At 40.7% G+C, this 24,783-nt stretch overlaps 1 protein-coding gene and 1 long non-coding RNA gene across 3 annotated transcripts in view; one reads left to right on the top strand and one right to left on the bottom strand.

The window, feature by feature from the left end:
- Positions 1-329: 329 nt before the first annotated feature.
- Positions 330-24,783, bottom strand: part of LOC143415627 (low affinity immunoglobulin gamma Fc region receptor III-like) — a 38,281-nt gene continuing 13,827 nt past the window's right edge. The window contains exon 7 of the mRNA XM_076880933.1: positions 330-601. Within this exon, the coding sequence (XP_076737048.1) occupies positions 558-601 (44 nt within the window). The 3' untranslated portion in view covers positions 330-557. The remainder of the gene's footprint in view (positions 602-24,783) is intronic.
- On the top strand, positions 11,318-14,016 carry LOC112433046 (uncharacterized). Of its 2 annotated transcripts, none has more exons than XR_003023346.2 (4): positions 11,318-11,698; positions 12,733-12,789; positions 13,301-13,390; positions 13,479-14,016. It is a non-coding gene; the product is annotated as an uncharacterized LOC112433046 (long non-coding RNA). The 2 variants fall into 2 exon arrangements; XR_003023347.2 differs by having other exon boundaries at positions 11,318-11,707.

Here is a 24,783-nt window from a genome sequence, read left to right as displayed (position 1 = left end):
CCAATTTTTTTGAGTTCTGGGAACAAATGAGCTTGTACAGAGTACTCAAAATAAATAAGTTGTCCTAACTTAGTCATTTTTTGCTAAGCTTTACTCAATTTTTTTGAGGCAATGAGTTTCCTCCATGTTTTTGAGTTCTGGGAACTAATTAGATTTTACAGTGTAAAGCTCTTTAGTTTAAAACACGCACACATCTTTACTGAAGCTTTTCTGTTCAGTTTATAGTCAGCAATTGTTTTTTGATATTTAACCTATTTTTTCTGCACGGAAGAAAAATGTGTTGTCATATTAGCCACAACCAAACAAGTCATATTTTCAATCCGATTGCTTGACCAAACCCACAGAACCACACAACAAAAACCAGTGAGAACAAACGTTTATTAAACTAGATCAGTGCTGTGCGAACGAAAGCAGGACACTCCTAAGGACATAAACCAACAGCATAAAAAAAATTAGAAAATCATCTAAAAACTTAAAACATCAGTGCACTCTGGTCTGAGGTGCTGGTGGATGGGACCAGTTGGTGATCAGCAGTTGGACATCAGTGGTTGGACTGGTTACTTCAGTGTAGAGTAGATTACATCTGGCTCTGGTTTAAAGTCTGAACACAAACACACACAGTACAAATAAGCTTTGTAGTTCAATCAAGACCTCCAATCTCTACATATCCGCATCACACACAGTCACAGTGTCAACCTTGGTGGGAACCAGCTCAGATACAAATCAGAGTGGTGACACCTGGACCCCTAAGACCTGAAGTGTGTAGCTCATCAGTTTCCGGGGTGGCTGTAGCTCAGGTGGTAGAGCAGGTCAACCCCTGATTGGAAAGTTGGTTGTTCGATTCTTGGCTTCCCCCTAGTCTGCATGCCAAATATCCTTGGGCAAGATATTAACCCCATGTTGCTATCCATCGGAGTGTGAATGTGTATGAATGTTAGATAGGCACTAACAGATTAGAAAAATGATTGGGTGAATAAATTAGTTCTGTAAAGTGCTTTGAGTACTCAGAGTAGAAAAGTGCTATATAAGAACAAGTCCATTTAATAAAATGATGCTTAACAGTCAAACATGTGCATCTTCCAGCTGCCTCTCTCTTCTCTCTGCCCTGTCAGAAGGTTTCTCAGACATGCTGAGCAATCAGGCTTAAAAAGAACCAGTCAGATTTTGCAGCCTGTCAGCAATATTTTCTCAAGAAACTACATCCTCCACTCCATGAAACAAAAAAACAAAACATATATGCTTCATAAATTAGTAGATTTTAGGCTTTAAACAAAATCTCATAATTACAGTTTTTTCTGATTGCTTAAGCACATTTTTTGTAACTATTGGCTAATTTTGCAAAACTCTTCACACAAATAAGAAAACCTGTCACCCAATAATCAAAACACTGTAGTTCTCTTGCAAAAGCAAACACAGCTAGATTAACTCTTCACACCTTCGTAAAAATGGTGTTTCCGTATCAAACAGTACACACAGGCCATCATCTACTAAGCACACAATGCGCCAACTGCACACTGATGGTATGAATACAAAACACATCTGGCTTTTGCTTTCTCTGTGCACAAGGTAGGCTATGTCAGTTTGAGCTCATACTTCTGTCATAGATCCATAAGCATAGAGGGATCCAAACTTCAAGTACATCAAAACAAACACAAGTGTTTATTTCCAAGTATAGGATTATTTGCAATCGCCATAATGACTATATGGGTTACTTGGTCTGCAGTGAACATGCTTCCTCTGCCCCCAGCATCTGGTCATCTAGCAATTCTGTAAAGTAACAATTTCAGTATTTTTACATCAATGGTATTGGTGTGTTTCTCATTGGCATATGGCAGTGCTACAAATCTTTGTGCGGAGTGACTGTACTAACCGATTCTCATTTCAAGATGTCCTTATGGTACTTGCTACAGTGTAGCGGCTCGAGTTAGGCTGGACCCGTTGGCCAGCTACCCTCAGGGTCATTCCACGGTTGATTACATGGTCCACTATTGTAGCTCTGATGTCATCAGCAATTCTATTTCTTACTCTTCCTACCCTTCCTCTCCCCCCTCCTCATCTTCCTCTCCCTCCTCCTCGTCTTCCTCTTGCTCCTCCTTGTCCTTGTCGTCCTCTTCATCCTACTTCTTCACTTCCACGTCCTCTTCCTCGGCCTCCTCTACTTCTCACTCTTTCTGCTCCCTCCATTGTACTCCGCACACACAGCTTACCTGTATTATAGTGCTTAGGCTGATTGCAAAGTGAACTAATTATCTAAAAAAGTTTTCACATGTGAAAGTGTGCCAGACAGTTGGCAAGTTAGTGTTAATGATAGCCATACATGTGTATACTTTTGCTAGGAGTGTGTTGGAAATTTGGTAATTGAGTGTTGTGCAGTGAATTGTGCCTACAGTTTTGCAAAGTGTGTGTTACAAAATTGCAAACTGAGTGCAAAGCAGTTTTTGTGCTTTTAGTTTTGCAAACTCAGTGAGTGGTTTTGCTATAAGTCTGAATAGTTTTAGAGATTGTGCTACAGGAATCACAGTTAGGGTTTAAGCATTCAGAAAAAACTGTAATATGGGGCTAGGGAGAGTGCAGTGGTTATCACGGTTGCCTAACAGCAAATGGTTCTGGATATGAGTCTGCCAGATGGTGTCTTTCTGTGTGGGATTCCTCCGAGTACTTTGGCTTCCACCGAAAGTCCAAAAACTTGCATGTTAGGTTACCTGATGATTGTTATTTGACTGTTTTCGTCATGGTCTGGGTGAGTGGCTGTATTTTTCCACTGCGCTACACGTCTCCTCCTCTGGGCGGAGCTGACCTAATTTTCTAGGGAGCCACACATGGAGCTGATTTAGCGCCGCTAAGGCCAACCCTGACAACCACTCTTTGCCAGATTGTCTGCTAAGCAGTGTTAGTGTTTGGCCTATTCATGGTCACTGGTTTCACCTATCACCATTGCAGCTATAGCCCAGGACTCCATTCTGCCTTTCACTAGTGATGGTAAGATGAAGCTTTCCACCCAATTGGTCGACTCATGGTTCAAAGCATGTGATGATTCATTTGCTCTACTGCGCCATCAAGTGGACGATTCAAGTGAAACAGGCTCTGTGATTATAACGATGAGATGTGTAAACCTCTAAACTGAATAAATAAATTGTTTTCATGGTTATTTATCCCGAATATTGTCTCAGTATGTCTGATACAAAAGAGAAAGAGGAAACTACCAGGACAGAGTTTTGGTATGATTGTGTAACTGTGTAACCATGCTTATGTACATCTGGATAATGACACAAACTGTGTGGCGCTTCCCTTTTAACCCTTTAGAACCGGTAGGAGCGGACATGCTCCATTTTGCGTAACTATTTTTAAATCCCGGTAGCACTGCAACCACGTGAGCTAGCGCAATAATTTTTTTTTCATATGAAACCGGAGGAATTGTACTTACATCTTATGCCATCAGCTTGTCCTCGGTCACAGTTTCCTTCCACATATAGCTTTGCAAAAACTGCATAAAAAGTGCTTGTAGCAACAAAAACATAATATTCCAGAAACACGCTTTGCCGATCCGATCAGCTGTTTGTAACACTTCCTACGTCCATCAGCGCGAACTATCACATGACCACATGACCTGCCCGAAACCGGAAGTGACGTCATTTTGCGGAAATGTAGTTTTTTTACCATCGTGGCCTCATGAGCTTATACTTGTGTTTTTAAAAGTTATGTTTGACTTCATGACTTTCTGTGTCGTTTCTAGCAACAAAAACATAATATTCCAGAAACACGCTTTGCCGATCCGATCAGCTGTTCGTAACACTTCCTACGTTGGAATAGATGTCAGCGCGAACTATCACATAACCTGCCCCAAACCGGAAGTGACATCATTTTCCTCGGAAATATAGTTTTTTTTAACTTCAGGACCTTATAAGTCTATACTGGTGTTTTTAAAAGTTATGTTTGACTTTGTGACATTCTGTGTCGTTTCTGGGATGCTTAGGACTCATATTGCACTGCTGGAAATAGTTTATTTTGATGCATATGCTGTTATTTTGCAAATTTGCACTATAATATATTTTTTCGTTTTTCCTGTAGTATATAAAAATTGGTGTATCTCAAAAATAAAACTATGAAAACACTCAAAATAAATTTCCTTTGGTGGGAAACTAGTTTGTGCAACTTTTTTGTATTTACAGTTTTGAGGGATAAGCCTCTTAAATTTCTTCTAACTAGAAATATATGTTAAAAAAACAAAAACGATTTTAAATTTTTTTGTAGTTTATTGCACTTTTTTGCAATTTATGTAATTTCTATGCACTTAATGCAGACATATTATTAAAATTTGGGCTATAATGGTTGTATTGATGTATAGCAACTTGAAATGCTCCAAAAAATGGCACTACAGCATGTAAAAATATAATATAAGCTCTGGCAGACTTGGTTCTATGGTAGGTCTTAAAGGGTTAATAAACTAAAAGGCAGAAATCAGATTATAGGATATGTAGTGTTGTTTATTTATTCTATTATGGTACTTTTCATTCATGATATTTATTACTGTGTGCATACTTTATTAGGAGAGATGAGAAAAAAAAAATCTTCCTTGCTGGTTCCATTGAAGAAGAATTGCTCAAGTAACTATGTAGCACGTACGTAATCCAACTCAATAACACAATGTGATGGGAAATCAGCTGTGTTTTGCTGCCCATTTTATTTCGAATCTGGCATGAACCGGCGAGCCAGTTCCTGAATCAGTCACATGGTACGGACTGCCCGCGAGGCCTCGAATGTCACTGTATACGTAATCAAAGCAAGCCTCGATACACGCTTCACAAAAACTCCCCCGACACACGCTTCGACACACAGGACACATCACTACCTTTCACCTGCCTGAAGAGTGGTGGTACGGTGGAGTTGAGAAGAATAGGACAGAATCGTGACAGAAGAATAGGATGGGTTTCAAAGGTGAAAAGGAAGCTTTACACGAAGGTAGTGAAATGGTGGCAATAACAAAAAGACAGGACCATGTATGTGTGAGTACAAGAAAACAATTATTAGAATATAATGTGTTAAATTTGCTTAGATGAGAGGGTCCAGAAGGGAAGGATTTGTGTGAGTGTTTCAGTTTGGTTTAGCTATATAGAGTGTGTAGAGGGAGTGGATTTTATGGATACTGGGGGACTGCCTGTCATAAAAGGAGACAGGAAGCTACAGTTGGGGGATGCTGATGTTGATGCTGATGCTTGTCCCTGAATGTAATAGAAGCTTAATATTGTCTTGTCATTACTTAGAAGTAGGTTTGCAGGAGACTCTCCACGTGTTTAACTGTAAAAGTCAGGCAACAAGAGGCCAATGGCCCAGTGGATGCAGAGTGGGGGTCTCAGTGATTGTAATATGTTAACTGTGTTTGTATGTTTTGTAGAGGAATTTGGTGTAGCTTGGTTGAGGGGAGATGGACTTTTATGACCAACAGGAAGTCACATACACAGAGACACACACACAGTGCTTTAACTGTTATGACGCACACACACCCCCACACGCACAGTCACTCACATGCACTCACATAAACACACAGGTACGTGCACACACAGGCACTCACGTGCTTGCGCATACATACACAAACACAGAGTTTACAACACACCGTGGGTTTTACGATGGGGTTGCTTCTATAAAGCTGGTTGTAACAAACAAAGAAGTGAAGATCTGCAGAGGGACACCGGCCTTGCAAGTCTTCCCTTCTAGAAGATGCATGAGTAACTGAAGATGAATAAAGGTTTTGTGAAATGACTACTGAGTCCGGTGCCGTCTCTGGATGCCCAAGGAATAAAAACAAACCGGGGGGTGAAACTGCTTTACCTAACACATGTCAGAGATGAAGTTAAAGGCAAGAATGATGTGCAGATATTGTCCAACATAAATACTACAAATTCTATATGATTATAGAACTGCCCAAAACAAGGAAAATAAAAAGAACTGAGCAGAGATTCATGGAAGGAGATGTGAAGAGAGCTGGTGTGACAGAAGATGATGGTATGAATAGAGTGAGATAGAGGCAAATGATTTGCTGTGACAACCTATAAATGGGGAAAGGGCATTACAGCGAGACAACGCAAAGGCTTTGTGTCATTGTAACCCTGGTTAACATAGCTATCAATAAATAAAAGCCTGTTAGTAAAAACAGTCATCAGAAATATATTACAGGTGACAAATAGTCAATAAATAGATGTTATGACATCCATAGGTTCTTTCTCTTCAGCACCCTCTGCTGGTCATAGTGGGAATACTTGCCAGCTTATATTTTCGTGGGGGTTTTCTGTGTTCCTGTGAGTAGAGGAAACAGGAAGCTGGTTGCTTGTTAGCCTGCAGAATATGTTGTTGCTCTTTAAAACGTTTCTGCCTTGGAGAGTTATTGCTTGTGAGTATTAATGTGCAACATGTTTACAAGTTTTTTTGGTGCATTTCTATTACATAGATTTGTTTAGAAACCAGTTATTTCATCTGCTATGTTTATCTTTGAGGAAGCTAAACTCGTTAAGTTGTATTGTGATCAATACTGAGTCGCTGTTGATTACACATACTATATAACAGTATAGTTCATATCCTAGAAGTGTGTGTAAAAAGGAAAAGACATCTTGTGACATTTACTTTGTGTTTGTTTTTAGTTTTACGGGAAGAAAAGGATGTCAATCATTGAACTACTGATGAAGTAAAAAGCCTTAAACTTACTTCCACCTCCAATGTTCATTGAAACCGTTAGCTCTCTGTCAAGTTGGCCAAAGGGACGCACAATAAGGACAGAACAGTAAAAAAGCAGCTTCTCAGCGGGCAGAGATAATCAAAGACAGCAACTTCGTCTGCCAGCACGTCTCATCTCTACTACTGCTTACGCTTGCCACACAGCAGCATTGTGGGATGGAGGACATACAAGCCACAAAAGAAATAACGCAGCTGTCGGCTCTAGAGACCAGGTCAGTGGCCTCTATAGCATCTAGTGGATCATCAGCCGGTCGAGCCGCTGCTGCAGCTCGTGCTAAACTGGAGGCAGCTCGCGCATGAGCCGATTATGCCAAAATAGAATCAGAAATGATGATTGAGAAGGCTCGCATAGAAGCCAAATTGAACACTTTACAGTATGAAAAGGAAGTAGCAGCAGCTATGGCTGAAGCCAGCATCCTTGAGGTTGCAGCAGAGGAGTCTGTCAAAACTGAAAGGAAACCAGCCTTTGAAGAGACTGCTGAAAGGACACGGCAGTATGTGGAGCAGCATCTACAGCCAACCGAGAGTGCTAAACCAGAGGCAGAGCATAGAGAGTCAACTGTTCATGAAGCCCACAATTCCACCAAGGCAAATCTTTGGTACTCCATATGTTGAATCTCACTTGTTCAAAATGAGAAACAAAGCCATTCCAATATCAGGTCTATCTCAGGAACCAAAGTCTGGTATTTACCCCCACTCAACACCGCACCCACCAGAGAGCATAAGGGAAAGGTCGCCTGATCGAGTCACACCTCAACTCCTACCAGATGGCAGTACTCAGGTGGGTGATATAGCAAGGTACTTGGCATGGAGGGATCTTATTAATGCTGGTCTCACAAAGTTTGATGACTGCCCTGAAAATTACTGGGCGTGGAAATCCTCCTTTCTGAATGCAATCAGTGGACTAAAACTCAGCCCCAGTGAAGAGTTGGACCTCCTTATTAAGTAGCTGGGGCACGACTCAGCACAGCATGTGAAAAGAAAAAAAAGACGGTGTATGTCTGTCGTCATGCACCGAAGTTGGACTGGACAAAGCCTGGGAGCGCTTGGAGGAATGTTTTGGCTCTCCAGAGATAATTGAAAAAACACTGTTCCACAGGCTTACAAACTTCCCAAAGGTCAGTAGCAAAGATCCTGTTAAGCTGAGAGAGCTTAGTGACCTGCTGCAAGAGGTTGAGGCAGCAAAATCAGAGGGTTATCTCCCAGGGCTAAGTTATCTTGACACTGCACGTGGTGTCGCTCCAATTGTGGAAAAGTTACCACACAATATCCAGGAAAAGTGGCTCTCTCAGGGTTTTAAGTATAAAGTTGACCATAGTGTCATTTTTCCGCCATTTTCCTTTCTCTGTGACTTTGTCTGCAGAGAGGCACAAGCCCGCAATGACCCAGGCTTCAGGCTCTTAGCATCTACAACAGACCACTTTAGATCAGATACTACAGTGAGAAAGCCCTATAAGGGTTTGGTCTCTGCTCACAAGACGGAAATATCACAGGAGAAAGCTGGCCAAGACAGTGTGAGAGAGCAAACCTGTGATGTGGAAAGGCCGTATCCCATTCATAAAAAGCCACATCCCCTCAAGCGCTGCAGAGGGTTTCGCAATAAACCCATTGAGGAGCGTAAGACCTTCCTCAAGGACAATGCTATCTGTTTTAGATGCTGTTCTTCCACTAGTCACATGGCCAAGAACTGTAACACAACAATCAAGTGTATAGAATGTGAAAGCAGGAATCATATCTCTGCCCTTCATCCAGGACCACCTCCTGCAACTCTCTTTGGTCATGGCGGGGAGGGCACAGAAAAGACAACTCAGCCTGCTATAACATCAACTTGTACCGAAGTATGTGGAGAGGCTCAGAGAGGAAGATCCTGTTCTAAGATCTGCTTGGTAAAGGTTTTCCCAAAAGCGCAGCCAGAGCGAGTGACAAAGGCTTATGTCGTGCTCGATGATCAGAGTAATCGGTCACTTGCCAGGTCAGAGTTTTTTGATGTGTATGGCATAGAGGGGTCAGAGTCTGCATTCACACTTCGTACATGTGTGGGAACGACAGAAATGATGGGTAGAAGAGCTACAGGCTTTGTAGTGGAGTCACTAGATGGAGCCACATCAGTCACGCTGCCGACAATAATTGAATGTAATAACATTCCGAGTAACAGAGCTGAGATACCACCCTGAGGTGGCAGCAGAACATGCTCATCTAAGGCCAATAGCCCATCTCATCCCACCACTCGATCACAAAGCTTAGATCCTCCTTTTACTTTGACGTGACCTACTTAGTGTCCACAAAGTGAGGCAGCATAGAAATGGTCCTCACAATGCCCCATATCCACAGAAACTGGACCTGGGATGGGTCATCATTGGTGATGTCTGTTTAGGTGATGCTCACAAGCCTGCAGCTGTGGATGCCTATCACACTAATGTGCTTGAGAACAATCGCCCATCCTATTTCAGACCATGTCCAAATATGGTTCATATCAAAGAGAATTATGGATCCAAGTCTGAGCGTAAAGCCTTCCCTACCACCGAAACACCTATAGTTAAGGCATGCACTCTTGGAAGCACCATCTTTGATACATCCGAGGACGATAACAAAATCGGCCTTTCTATTGAAGACAAACTGTTCCTAGAGGTCATGAAGAGAGAGATGTTCATAGATAGCGCCACTTCCATTTAAGGGACCTCATCAGTGGCTGCCCAACAATCGCGACCAGGCCGTCAAACGCTTATCCTCTCTTCAGCGCACCCTTGAAAAAAAGCCTGATATGAAGAGGCATTACTTTGCTTTCATGCAGAACATATTTGATCCTGACCATGCTGAACTGGCTCCTCCACTTGAGGTGGACAAGGAGTGCTGGTACTTACCTACGTTTGGGGTGTACCATCCTCAGAAGCCAGATCAGATCAGGGTTGTGTTTGACTCAAGTGCAAAATGCCATGGAGTCTCTCTCAATGATGTTCTCCTCTCTGGACCTGACCTCAATAATAGCTTATTTGGAGTATTGTTGAGGTTCCGACGTGAAACTGTCGCAATAACTGCTGACATTGAAAAGATGTTTCACAGTTTCATTGTAAGAGAGGACCATCGAAACTATTTGCGCTTCCTCTGGCATGAAGACAACAATCCTGCCAATGACATCTGTGAGTATCAAATGAAGGTTCACGTGTTTGGCAAAAGTCCCCCACCATCCGTAGCTTTATACGGCCTTCGATGTGCAGCAGCTCATGGTGAAGAGAAATTCAGATCAGATGCACAACGCTTTGTTGAGAGGGAGTTCTACGTTGATGATGCGCTTATGTCAAGGCCCACAGCCAGTGAAGCTATTGATCTAATGAAAAGAGCACAGGAAATGCTTGCCACATCTAACCTTCACCTGCATAAAATAGCATCAAACAGCTCTGAGGTTCTTGATGCGTTTTCTCCAGATGACTGTGCAAAGGGGCTTAAGGAGCTAAATCTGGAGACTGATGTGACACCTACACAGCGAAGTCTTGGTCTGATATGGGACCTAAAGAAAGACGCCTTTACCTTTCGAGTAGCAGAGACAGTGAAGCCCTTTACAAAGAGAGGTGTCTTAGCTACAATGAATGGTCTTTTTGATCCCTTAGGATTTGCTTCACCGGTTACAATCCAGGGAAAGATGCTGCTGAGAGAACTTTCAAGTAAGGCCCTAGACTGGGACACTCCACTGCCTAGAGAAAGGGAGGCCGAGTGGGATACATGGAAATAATCTCTTGTCAATCTCAAGAATGTACATATTCCAAGAACCTACGCTTCTGCTACGATGTCAACAGCAATCAGAAAAGAGTTACACATCTTTTCAGATACCTCCACTAAAGCCATTGCAGCAGCTGCTTTCCTAAAGACCACTGGCGAAAATAAGAACCATCAGGTGGGCTTCGTTCTAGGGAAAGCAAAATTGGCCCCACAATCTGCTCATACAATTCCAAGACTGGAATTGGGAGCTGCTGTGTTAGCTGCAGAGCTTGCCGAAGTCATCACAAGTGAACTGGACCTAAATCTTGAGGCAGTTGAATTCTACACAGACAGTCGTGTGGTTTTAGGCTATATAAGCAACCAGACGAAGAGGTTCTATGTATATGTTGGCAACAGGGTGCAGCGAATCAGGAGGATTTCAGAACCAAAACAATGGCACTATGTCCCTACGAGCTCTAACTCTGCTGACATAGGCACACGCTCGGTGCCTGCTGCCATGCTTGGTGACAGTGCCTGGCTTAAAGGACCTGCCTTCTTGTTACAAGCTAGTGTTACAAGAGAAGCTGAAACCTATGACCTTGTGGACCCCGAGTTGGATGATGAAATACGTAGCTTTGTCACTCACACGAGTATTGATGGGTCTCTGCTTGGATCGCAAAGGTTCAGACGTTTTTCCTCTTTGAAGAAACTCCTCAAGGCCCTTAGCTTGCTCATTCATATTGCAAAGGTCTTCAAGAGCAAAGGTGAAGGTCCCTCTTGCAGTTCATGGCATCATGACAAACAGTCTCGCACAGCAGAGGAACTGACAAAGGCTGAGATTGTCATCATCAAAAGTGTGCAGAAGGAAATGTTTGAGGAGGAACTTGTCTGTACACTCTAAAAAATATTCGTTGTGTTTGTCGGTAGAACTTAACAAAAAAGCATTTTTCTGCTAAAAAAAGTAAGTTGCCTACATGTACACGTTTCAGTGAGTTGAATAATCAATGTTAGAAGTCAGTGCAACACAAAAATTAAAAAACAGCTCCTTAACTTAAATGTTTGAGTATATTGAATAAAATACTTTTGTCATCAATCAACAACAGAAAATATTAAGTTTGTGTAACATGTAAAAATGAGTTTCAACATCCTTCCTGTTTGAATTGAGACCATTCAGACAGACGAGGGCAACCCCGTAGCATATGTTCGTATCGTGCGCAACAGTTTCTGGATTCTTGTGGCTTCGTGGGAGAAGAGGTGTGTTTGCCCTCGACTGTGTTCGGTGAGTTAAGTAAGTACTGAATTCTAAATAGATGAATTACAAGTTATATTTGTACACTCTAAAATGTCATATTAAAAAAACCTGAAATTTGATGGTTTTAATCGTAATTTAGCAGAGTATAGTTGTTGTTGTTTTTTTAAGTTTAGCTAGCCGTTTCTTTTAGCTAGCAAACGTTCCTCACAAATAAAAGAGTACAGATACAATTAAAACATGTCACTTGTCAGGGTACATTTGGTTAGCTGATAGACTATGCCGACAGCAGAGCATGTTCAATTTGAACCCGTATATGTTCAAATTAACCGGTCAGTAGCTGCCTGCATTTTTATCATGGTGTCAGAGTAAATTCGTGTTTCCACAAGATGGTCTCGGGTGAGGTAACTAATTACTGACAGAGTCAAATGTGGTGAATTTATCCCTGACTAAAAGTATTTCTATCAATTGTGTTGATGTTCTAAGCTCGACTGGGAATTCTGCCTGAGATTAAAGTTGGTTGACCTAGCAAAAAAAAAAACCAAAAAACAATATTGTGTGTGTGTGTGTGTGTGTGTGTGCGCGCGCGCACGCGCGCGTGTGCATACGACTTGCATTTGCTTTCTGTAATTGTAAGCATAATGTAAAGTGTGGGATTGTGGCATGTCCACAGTGGTATTTAAATAGTTGAAAAGAAATTTCTCTTGCACATTTGGATTTGACACCTTATTACAAGTTTAAACTGCAGTCTGTAGATGTCAATTTTAAAATTCAATTTTGTTCAGTCTTTATGATTAATCTTTTTCAGTGTTGCATTGTAGTGTTTTAGAGAAGGTTTTATACTTAAAATAGCTTGTTAACTCAAAAGCTTCAATAATTCTTTGCATTACAAAAGGTCGCAGTAAATTTCAAAATGCATTGGACTTGCAAAATTTGCAAGTTTGAAACATCAAGAAGGAATGAGCTCTTAAAGCATTACAGGCTTACACATAGCCATGGTGGACTGTTTATACCTTGCCTGTACTGGGATTGTTACTGCTCATTTGAACATGTGCTTCTCATAGGAACCGAAAACACACTCCTCACTCATTGGATGACTTCAAGCCTGAGCTGATACAGAGGTGTGTCAGTCGTTTGAATGCAGGAGATGATCCTCTTGAGGAACATAATGAAAATCCATTGTGTGAAGATGTAGCAAATGAAGAGGATGAAGAAATTGGGGAATTGCCTAATTTAATTGAGAAACATTTAGCCCACCTACTACTAAAACTGGAAAGTATATATAATGTACCTCGCAGGTGTATTGATGAATTAGTTGTTACAGTTACAGTTATAGTTCATGTCATTCTCTGATTCAGGTCCTATTCATCAAAAGCACAATTGTGCTGTTGATGAAATTTAGGTTACATTTACTTTTAGTCACTTTATCCTATTGCTAGCAAAGTGGGCATTTAAAGCAGGCCAGTGTGTAACAGTTTAAATTGAAGTTACAAAGATTAAATCTTTATTTCTTTTAAAAACATATTTAAAATCAATATTTGGCACAATGCAAGTCACATAAATGTAATAGTTTTGACTTTTCACCTAATAAACTGTAAGTTTAAGTTTTGTTTTGCTTTTTTTATTCTCCAGAGTTCGGTGGAAATGAAGAGAGAGGTCGCAATCCGTTGCCTGAAGGTGTACCTGAAAGAGAAGGAAGAGGATCTCTTCAGAGAACAGCTGGTAGGTGAATCTCGCATTCTTTTGTGTTTTATTTTTAAATGGCACATAAAATGCTGACATGTTTCCATTTAAACTACCTACTTGCCAGGATGGTGAACAACAGTTCCCAGAAGAAGTGGTAAAGATTGTAGACACCAGACGAGCAGCAGTGTCTCTCCCAGCTGTCGCTAAAATTGTGATTGAAGGAACAGCAGTCCTGGAAGACCTTGATGTGCCCAGAGTGTGTGCCTTAATGATGGGGCTTATATACACTCTCAATCTGAGCTACCCAAAACAAGTAAAGAACACTCTAGAGGTATTTCTGGAACTTGATGGGCTTAAACCAGTCCACGGGTAATGTCTGTTAAGTGCAAACTTCTGTCATGAAACGAATGTGAATTGGACTGTAGTATTCCGATGTGCCTGTTACGTTTTTGTATGCAGTCCTAGATGAGTGTAGTTTTGAGAAAAGTTTGTAATACATATAATCTTAGCTTTGGATTGTTCTGTTGTTGAACATTAAAATCTTTTGTCATTTCCTTGATTCTGCGACAAGTTGAACAAGTTGATACCAATTTAAGTTAATGTTAATGTACATGAAGTACTTTTTTTTTTTTAGTCATTTATAATTAAAGGGCTGCTGCAATGTCTCATTTATGTTGTATTGACACAGAAGTGTATTACTTTGAAAATGTTTTGTAATAAAATAATCAATTGGAATAAGTGAAATGGCTTTGTGTGATTTTTAGAAAAGCTACTATAGAAACCTAAACTAATTGGCATGGATAATTGTGAGTAGGATATATGTAAAAAAGTTCGTTGGTGTAACTCAACTAATGTAATTTCTCAACTTAATTTTACCAGAAATTTTAAATTAATATTAGGTTGCATAAACTTAATTATGCTTGTGGAGGTCAAGGTAAATCATGTTGGTTTGTTAAACAAGTTGAGTTAGCCAAACCTAAAAATTACTTGCTGAATTTACTTAATAATATGCAAAATTTGTAACTTAAAAAGCTGAGTGGAAATTGTTACCTTACTTTTTTAAGTTGAGGCAACAAAATATTTTTTAGAGTGTATTGCTAATGGTAAAGACATACTAAAACACAGCTCTTTACAAAAACTCAGTCGCTACTGTGATGATGAAGGACTCTTGAGGATAGGTGGAAGGCTCAAAAACGCCAACATCAACTACAAGGAAAAACATCCTCTCATTATTCCAGGTGGTAGCCATGTTGCCATGTTGATAGTAGAACACCATCACCAGTGAGTAATGCATCAGGGACGGGTGTTCACAGAAGGATATTGGATTACAGGAGCAAGGAGGCTAATCAAACAGATTATCCACAACTGTATCACCTGCAACAGACTTAGGAAGAGAGCAACTAACCAAAGAATGGCAGATCTGCCTTCTGATTGTATCAGCACCGAACCTCCTTTCACCTTCGTGGGTTTGGATGTATTTGGCACTTGGTCTGTGGTCACAAGGCACACAAGAGGAGGCCAGGCAAATAGCAGAAGGTGGGCTGTTCTTTTTACGTGTCTTAGCACACGTGCTGTGCACATTGAACTGATTGAGTTGATGGACGCATCAAGTTTCATCAATTCCCTGCGTAGATTCTTCAGTTTGAGAGGGCCTGTTTAGCAGATTTGATCCGATTGTGGGACTAACTTGCTAATTCATGGTGTTTTATGTTAATTCAGGTAAAATGGCTAAAATATGTGTTCAGAGTCTTATTGTGAAAGGGCACACTGCAGTGTGACTCCTGTGATGGCCACACCCAATTGGGTTATTCTTTTTTTTTTTGATGCTGGAGAGGGAGAAATGCAGACAGTCCTTGCAGAGCTGCTGCCTAAACGAGTGAAAAAATAGTAAAAACAAGCCAGAAGTCTACTTAAAGCCATTTTTGTACTCTGGAGAATATATTTTTGTTTTTCCGACCTGTCCTTGCCTTGGTGACGTTGTAAACAAAACCGAACGGGACTTGGCCATTAAGGTTTGGATCGGGAAATGCCAAGCTAGAATTGGAGTTTGGTCCGCTTAAATTAACATTAAATTAAATCTTGGGCTTAAAAGAACTGAACTTGATCTAAAATAACGCAGTGTTAACTCAAATAGATCAAAGGAAAAACTTGAACTTAGAACTTGAAATAAATAAGACAATAACCTAGGTTGAAAATAACATCCTTCTAAAGCCAAATAAAAGGATTCGAGATAAACAGGATAAACTAACAGAACATATTGAACTAAGAGGGGAAAGAAAATATCCTTTCCTTAAATGTGTGATGTTGAATGTTTTACGAAATGTGTGTTAACTGTCTATTCTCTGTCTTCACAAAATAACAAGCCGGCAATTTAAACGTATTTTCTGGTCTGTGGTCTTTGTTACACGCTACACTCATTACTACTCTAGTACTCGAACCTAACTGGTCCTAGTATACTGTAATGACTCCAGAAGTGTTACATCATCATTTGTGTAATCTCACCATTTCCTGATAACATAGAGCAGAGCAGCTACCCAACAGGGGTCGATTATCTTGTTAATAATTTTACCTCCTCAGTACATATGATTCTGGATACTGTAGATCCTGGGAAAAATAGAGCCTCAAATCCGAAGTACCTGACTCTGTGGTATAATCCTCAAACACGTAGCCTAAAGCAGATAACTCATGAGCTGGAGAGGAAATGGTGTGTCACAAATTTATAAGATCATCATTTAACCCAGAGATATAGTCTGTTGCTTTACAAGGAAGTCCTCCACAAAGCCAGAACATCTTACTATTCATCACTGATTTATCACAAATAAGACCAAATAAGACTAATAAGACACAAATAAGACAAATAAGATGTTTCTCTTCAGCACTGTAGCCAGGCTGACAAAACATCAGAGCACTGTTGAGCCAACTATTCCTTTAATGTTAACTAGTAATGACTTCATGAATTTCTTCATGAGGTAAAATTTTAACCATTAGAGAAAAAATTATTCATGATCATCTTAGTCTGAGATAACTTCAATAATCACTCGTAATTCCATTCCTGCAAGACTGCACAAAATAGTCCTGCCATTAATTAATTCTTCGATCTTAAATATGATCAACCTATCTCTAATAATCGGCTATGTACCACAGGCCTTCAAGCTGGCTGTACACTCTAAAAAATATTCATGGTGTTTGTAGGTAGAACTTAACAAAAAAGCATTTTTCTACTTAAAAAAGTAAGTTGTCTACATGTACACGTTTCAGTGAGTTGACTAATCAATGTTAAAAGTCAGTGCAACACAGAAATTAATAAACACCTCCTTAACTTAAATGTTTGAGTATATTGAACAAAATACTTTTGTCATCAATCAACAACACAAAATATTAAGTTTGTGTAACATGTAAAAGTGAGTTTGAACATCCTTCGTGTTTGAACTGCCCATAACTGGACCATAACGAAAAAATAATTACAACTGCCATAAAAAAAGACGAAATGGAAAAAAAACAGAGGTTGGCACCACTACCTGGTAAGTTTCTTGTTTTATAGTCTTTTATAAATATGTACTAGTTACAGGAATTTACTGCTTAAGTTTATTTTTTCCTGTTGTTAATGAAATCTGTCAATTAAATCTGTCACTCTGGTGGTTACTTTGGTTAGCCATAGGTGTGTATGAGACCATGCATACAGCAGAGGGTAACCCCGTAGCATATGTTCGTATCATCACAGGCGTAGCAGTTGTCTGCATTCTTATCACTTTGTGGGAGTAGAGGTGTGTTTCCCCTAGACTGTGTTCGGTGAGTTAACTAAGCATTGAATTTCAAAATAGATTAATTACAAGTTATATTTGTACACTTTAAATTTGATGGTTTTAATCATAGTTTAGCATAGTAAAGTTGCTAAAGTTAAAGTTGTTAGCTAGCTTTCTTTTAGCTAGCAAACGTTCCTCGCAATTGTCAATTTTTCCACTTATACTTAAAATTTGTCACTTGTCAGGGTGCATTTGGTTAGCTGATAGACCTTGCAGACAGCAGAGCATGTTCAATTTGAACCTGTATATGTTCAAATTAACTAGTCAGCAGCTGCCTGCATTTTTATCATGGTGTCAGAGTAAATTTGTGTTTCGACGGTCTTGGGTGAGGTAACTAACTAATTACTGACAGAGTGTGAGTAAAAGTATTTCTATCAAATGTATTGATATTTTAAGCTCAAATGTGAAATATGCCCGAGTTTAAAGTTAGTTGACCTAGCAAGAAAAAAACAAGATTGTGTGTGTGCACACAAGACTTGCTTTCGTTACCTTCTGTAATTGTAAGCATAATGTGAAGTGTGGGATTGTGGCATGTCAACAGTGGTCTTCAAATAATTAAAAAGAAAATTCTCTCACACATTTGGATATGACACAATTTTTCCAATTTTAAACTACAGTCTGTAGATTTATTTATTTCTTTAGTTTTTGAATTTTGGATTCATCTTTTCAGTGTTTCATTGTAGTGTTTTAGATGATTTACGAATAAATTCTTTACAAATCCTACCATGTGGATTCATGGATTTTTTTTTTCACATTCTGTCTCTCACAGTTGAAGTGTACCTCTGGTGCAAATTACTGACCTCTGTCATCATTTTAGGTGGGGGAACTTGCACAATCGGTGGCTGACTAAATACTTTTTTGCCCCACTGTAAACCACGTTTAGCTGTAGTTTGTTTTCGTTGTGCTGACTTTTTACAGTCGCTTAGAATAACTGGTACTGCGTACTAGCTAGCATGACGGAGTTTATATACTTCTGGGCGGGTGCTATGAAGTTACTGATAGTAAATTTTATTTTATGCTTAAGGTTAGTTTCTCAAACTCCTCAAAATCTTAACAAATTGTGCCAATCCTTACATGTTGCACCAGGCTGATTTATCATCAAAAGTGGAGAAGTCTGTGATAGAGGAGACAGAAGAGCAGCAGAGAGAGATGGAGAGATGACTTTATGTCATCCATGAGGGATGCATTTGACATATGTTTCATATATTATAGCCCAACAAGTTACTTATAGCAATTTAAATACGAGCAATCAGTTTTTGGCAAATACCAGAAATCAGTTTTTGGCAGACAATCACTTTTTGGCACAACACCGGCTATTGCAGTTAATAATACAACAGCTTCTTGCCATTTTTTGTGTTTCTTTTTATCGCTGTGTAACTGAGTTCAACTGAAAGCCTGCATGCGCTAGTACCTCTTGCCACAAGTTCCCAGAATCCTTTGCGGTTTTACCCCTGAATGACGTCACATTTTTGGTGGGCCGGTCTCTAGTGAAAATGCCCGGGCCGATTTTTTGTCCCAGTCCAGCCCTGCCGCCAACACCACTCTTCTTTTCTTCCCTGACTTCAGTCCGACTACAACAGCAAAGAGGAAGAGTTTCTCTCCTGTCATGAAGAAGGCTACGGCTATGGGCCTGGAAACATTCCTCATTTACCCCGCCGTGATGAAGATAGAGCACGGTGATAAGAAGATGGCTTTCGAATCCCCTCAACTGGCAGAAGATTTCATTAACTCCCTGCCGCGAAAGCTGAATCCTGCAACGCCGCAGTGTGTTGATGGGGCCCCCGCTTTTCCTCCCGATCTAAACAGCAAACCAACAACGTTGGCAATCAGCATGCAGGAGAAGGCAACTTAGTGGACATGAATGACTGAACGCCGGTTAGTTGTCCTGTTTTAGTTGCAGCAGGCCTCAACTAGGTTGACGGCAGGATCACTTTCATGGGTTAAGGTTGGTTACATTTAATTTAGCGACTTGCTTTGCCCCTACCGGGGGTACTATTTATTTTTGTATTGTATCCTATTTTGTTATGCATGTGTATATATATATATATATATATATATATATATATATATATATATATATATATATATCTATCTATCTATCTATCTATCTATCTATCTATCTATCTATCTATCTATATATATATATATATGCCTAGAATTGTACAAGATCAATGGGACCCTAAGAGCCTTCATCGGGAACTCAATGGGGATGTGGCGTACAACACTAGAGGCCAACTCCAAGCCCATAGCACAAGTCACCATCAAGTGCGGGATCTACCAAGGAGATGCTCTGTCCCCACTGCTGTTCTGTATAGGCCTGAACCCCCTCAGTGAGATCATTAACAAGACTGGCTACGGATACCAACTACGGAACGAAGCAGTTGTCAGCCACCTCCTGTACATGGATGACATCAAGCTGTATGCCAAGAGTGAACGAGACATCGATTCACTGATCCACACTACCAGGCTATACAGCAATGACATTGGAATGTCATTCGGACTGGAGAAGTGTAGTCGGATGGTAACAAAGAGAGGGAAGGTAGTCAGAACTGAGGGGATTGAACTACCAGAAGGCAACATTGCAGACATAGAGGACAGTTACAAGTACCTGGGGATCCCGCAGGCGAATGGGAACCATGAAGAGGCCGCTAGAAAAGCTGCAACCACCAAGTACCTGCAGAGGGTCAGGCAAGTCCTGAGGAGTCAGCTGAATGGTAAGAACAAGATCTGGGCCATCAACACGTACGCCCTGCCCGTGATCAGGTACCCTGCTGGGATAATAGGCTGGCCAAAGGAGGAGATAGAAGCCACTGACATAAAGACAAGAAAGTTAGGTCACCTGGTCAGCCTAGTTAGGGCTGGACCAGGTGACCCTGAATCCTCCCTTTGTTATGCTGCAATAGATGTAGGCTCCCGGGGGATTCCCATGATGCATTGAGTTTTTCCTTTCCAGTCACCTTTCTCACTCACTATGTATTAATAGACCTCTCTGCATTGAATCATATCTGTTATTAACCTCTGTCTCTCTTCCACAGCATGTCTTTATCCTGTCTTCCTTCTCTCACCCCAACCGGTCGCAGCAGATGGCCGCCCCTCCCTGAGCCTGGTTCTGCCGGAGGTTTCTTCCTGTTAAAAGGGAGTTTTTCCTTCCCACTGTCGCCAAAGTGCTTGCTCATAGGGGGTCATATGATTGTTGGGTTTTTCTCTGTATCTATGAAGCGCCTTGAGGCGACTTTTGTTGTGATTTGGCGCTATATAAATAAAATTGAATTGAAAATTGAATTGAAAGCTCCTTACCATGCATGGAGGGTTTCACCCCAAGTCCAGCACCCTGAGGCTGTACGCTAAGCGGAAGGAAGGGGGCCGGGGACTGGTGAGTGTCAGCACCACAGTCCAGGATGAGACAACGAACATCCAAGAATACATTGGGAAGATGGCCCCAACTGACCGAGTGCTCAGTGAATACCTCAAGCAGCAGAAACCCAAAAAAGAGGAGGGAGACGAGGAACCATCATGGAAGGACAGGCTCCTGCACGGTATGTACCACCGGCAGATAGAGGAGGTGGCTGATATCCAGAAATCCTACCAGTGGCTGGACAAAGCTGGACTGAAAGACAGCACAGAGGCACTAATCATGGCAGCACAAGAACAAGCTCTGAGCACAAGATCCATAGAGGCTGGGGTCTATCACACCAGGCAAGACCCCAGGTGCAGGCTGTGTAAAGATGCCCCAGAGACAATCCAGCACATAACAGCAGGGTGCAAGATGCTAGCAGGCAAGGCATACATGGAACGCCATAACCAAGTGGCCGGCATAGTGTACAGGAACATCTGTGCCGAGTATAACCTGGAAGTCCCGAGGTCAAAATGGGAGATGCCCCCAAGGGTGGTGGAGAATGACCGAGCTAAGATACTGTGGGACTTCCAGATACAGACGGACAAAATGGTGGTGGCTAACCAACCGGACATAGTGGTGGTAGACAAACAGAAGAAGACGGCCGTAGTGATCGATGTAGCGGTTCCGAATGACAGCAACATCAGGAAGAAGGAACACGAGAAGCTGGAGAAATACCAAGGGCTCAGAGAAGAGCTCGAGAGGATGTGGAGGGTGAAGGTAACGGTGGTCCCCGTGGTAATCGGAGCACTAGGTGCGGTGACTCCCAAGCTAGGCGAGTGGCTCCAGCAGATCCCGGGAATAACATCGGAGATCTCTGTCCAGAAGAGCGCAGTCCTGGGAACAGCTAAGATACTGCGCAGGACCCTCAAGCTCCCAGGCCTCTGGTAGAGGACCCAAGCTTGAAGGATAAACCGCCCGCAGGGGCGTGCTGGGTGTTTATATATATATATATATATATATATAATATATATATATATATATATATATATATATATATATATATAATTTATATATATATATATATATATATTTATTTATTTATTTATTTTTTTTAAATTAATTATTTATTTTACTTTTCTTTGCGCTTATCATGGTCAAACATTTGCTGGCTGTTGTTACTGTACATATATAAGATACATTTGTATTATTTTATTTTATTTTTTATGCAATTATTTATATTTTATATTCTTTTTTTTCTTTTTTTTCTTTTTTTTTCGCTCTATAAGATCATTTCACTCAGTCGGGAGGGTGTGGGATATACTTACCCACTTAATTTTTGTTGACTATGTGTGCACGTCTGACCCTCAAGTTTTTTGTGTTGGAGTGGAAGGACCGGTTACGAATCAATCAGAAGTTTGTGTTCTAGCAGACCTGTGGAGGGAGCTCTGTGCGGTCTGCACCAGTTTTTGTATATAGTTTTTTCCTCCCCTGTCCCCTCCCTTGCAGACATATCTCTATGCAAAGTTAAAATTCCAGTAGCACTAGTGAAACATTGTAGTACTTATGCAACGTTATGGTGGCCTTATATTTTACTACACATCGATGTTCCTCTCTTGCTATCTTCACATTGGGACCATTCTTGGACACTTGCCGTACCGATGCTACCATTGATTATTCTGTCACTTAACGTTAATGGTCTTAACTCCGCTATTAAGCGGACACGTGTCCTTGAGTACCTATACCGTAAAAAGGCTGACATTGCTTTAATCCAAGAAACACATCTGAAACAAGGTGATGTGGCACGTTTTCAAAACAAACACTACAAACTAATAGCTTCGTCCTCTGCCCCAAATAAAACGAAGGGTGTCTGTATCTTGCTGAAGAGAAAATTCGACGTTACTACCAGGTATAGCACGAGTGATGAAAACGGCCGGCTGGCACTTGTAACTGGCAGTATCTTAAACCATAAACTGGTATTCGTATCTGTATACTGTCCAAATGAGCCAGACAGGGACTTTTTTACTTATATTGCCAATACGCTATTAGAATACAATGATTATTCCATAGTGTTGGGTGGAGACTTCAATGCTGTCGTCAACCCCGTTTTAGATAAATCTCATCCAGATGCAGTAGCTAATCTCTCATCTTCTCTGTTGAATACACTTATAAAAGATCTTAATCTCATCGACCTTTGGCGGTTGCAGAATTTTGACATTAGGGATTATACATTCTTTTCTAATAGACATAAGACATTCTCTAGGATAGATTACGTTTTTGTTAGTCCTTCCTTAGTTTCAGGTGATACGTCTATTTCTATTCAGCCAATCTTGATATCGGATCATTCAGCTTTGTTATGCTCTGTCGATCTGCCCAATTTAAAGAATAGGGCCCCCAGGTGGCGCTTTAATACGTCCCTATTAACTAACTCTACCTTTCTCAGCCTGCTTAAGCTCCAGCTGAAAGAATTTTTAGATATCAATGCTAATGAGGATATCGACCCACAAGTCTTATGGGAGACTACAAAATGTTTCATTCGTGGCTTTTCCATCTCATTCTCCTCCATGTTGGCAAAAACAAAACTTGCTCAGGTGTCCAATCTAGAAAATCAGATGGAATCTTTACAGAATCTGCAAAAACTTAGCCGGTCGGACGATCAGTCTACACTCCTAGCTTCACTAAAAGAAGAATATGATGCAATAACCTTGTCCAAAGCAGAGTTCACTTTGCATAGAACTAGACAGAAGTACTATTTTGAATCAGAGCGTCCTAGTCATTTGTTGGCACTTATGCTTAAAGAATGTGAAACAAGGGCACATATTCAAAGTCAAAGTCAAAGTCAACTTTATTGTCAATTCTGCCACATGTACAGGACATACAGAGAATAGAAACTACGTTACTCTCAATCCCTAGGTAGAATAGCAAATGATTAGCAAATATTAGCAAATATTCCAGCTATAACAGCTGTAAACGGTAAAATTACGACAAATCCTCAGTCCATTAACACCACTTTCTCGTCATTTTTTGTAAATCTATATAAATCAGATATCAATTTTGAGGATACTATCTGTAATAGCTTTCTCGAAAATCTGGATCTACCTCATATTCCACAAGCAGATCAGGATGAGCTAGAGGCCCCATTAACTCTAGTTGAGCTGCATAGAGCGCTGAAAGACCTTAACAAAGGTAAATCACCTGGACTGGATGGCCTTCTGCCAGAACTATTTCTAGAACTTTGGGATACAATAGGCTCGCTCATGCTCGGCTCATTTAATTTTGCAATCTGGAACGGGTCTTTCCATAGAGACCAGAAAACAGCACTTATTACCCTTCTCTTAAAAAAGGGAAAGGACCCTCTTGAGTGCTCTAGTTTCAGACCGATATCTCTGCTCACAACTGAGGAAAGCGGGGAGGATCATCATGGACTCCAGTCACCCCAGCCATAAACTGTTCAGACTACTTCCCTCAGGAAGGAGGTTCTGCAGCATCCGGTCCCGTACCAGCAGACTGAGAGACAGCTTCTTCCATCAGGCCATCAGACTGCTGAACACGTCATAGACACCTCACCTTCACTACTGGAACTTTAACATTATGCACTCCATACTGTACAGTAATGCCACTGTTTTGCACATGTCTCAACTCTGTATATTTTTATATATTTTATTTATTGTTTACTCTATTTAATTGTGTATACACACACACACACACGTAGAAAAATATTTAGTATACACATCCAGAAATGCATATACTATTATATATTGTACATATATTTATTATTTTCAGATGTAGCCATTCTTGTATTTTGCTTGTTTACATTATTGTATTTTGCACAACTCTGTCGCTTGTGAAGCTCGCACACAAGAATTGTCCAAGCATTTCACTGCATATCGTACTGTGTATGACTGTGTACGTGACTGTGTACGTGACTGTGTACGTGACAAATAAAATTTGAATTTGAATTTGAATTTGAATTTCACTCACATGTGCTGTACCAATGTACCTGCACATGTGATGTGACAATAAAAGTGATTTGATTTGATTTGATCTCAAAGTATTTGCGAAAGCTCTCGCATTGCACTTGGAAAGAGTTATCCATGTTTTGGTCAATGCAGACCAGACAGGATTTATCCGAGGGCGGCTTGCATCTGATAACATGAAACTGCTGTTGCACATCATAGATGCTGCTAACAGCTATCAAAATCCATGTGCCGTATTTTCACTTGATGCAGAAAAAGCCTTTGATAGGCTAGAGTGGGACAATATGTGGATGGTATTGAAACACTTTGGGTTTA

The sequence above is a fragment of the Maylandia zebra genome, unplaced genomic scaffold (genome assembly GCF_041146795.1).
Source record: "Maylandia zebra isolate NMK-2024a unplaced genomic scaffold, Mzebra_GT3a scaffold02, whole genome shotgun sequence".
In the NCBI taxonomy this organism is placed as follows: Eukaryota; Metazoa; Chordata; class Actinopteri; order Cichliformes; family Cichlidae; genus Maylandia; species Maylandia zebra.
This window is presented reverse-complemented; position numbering and strand designations above follow the sequence as displayed.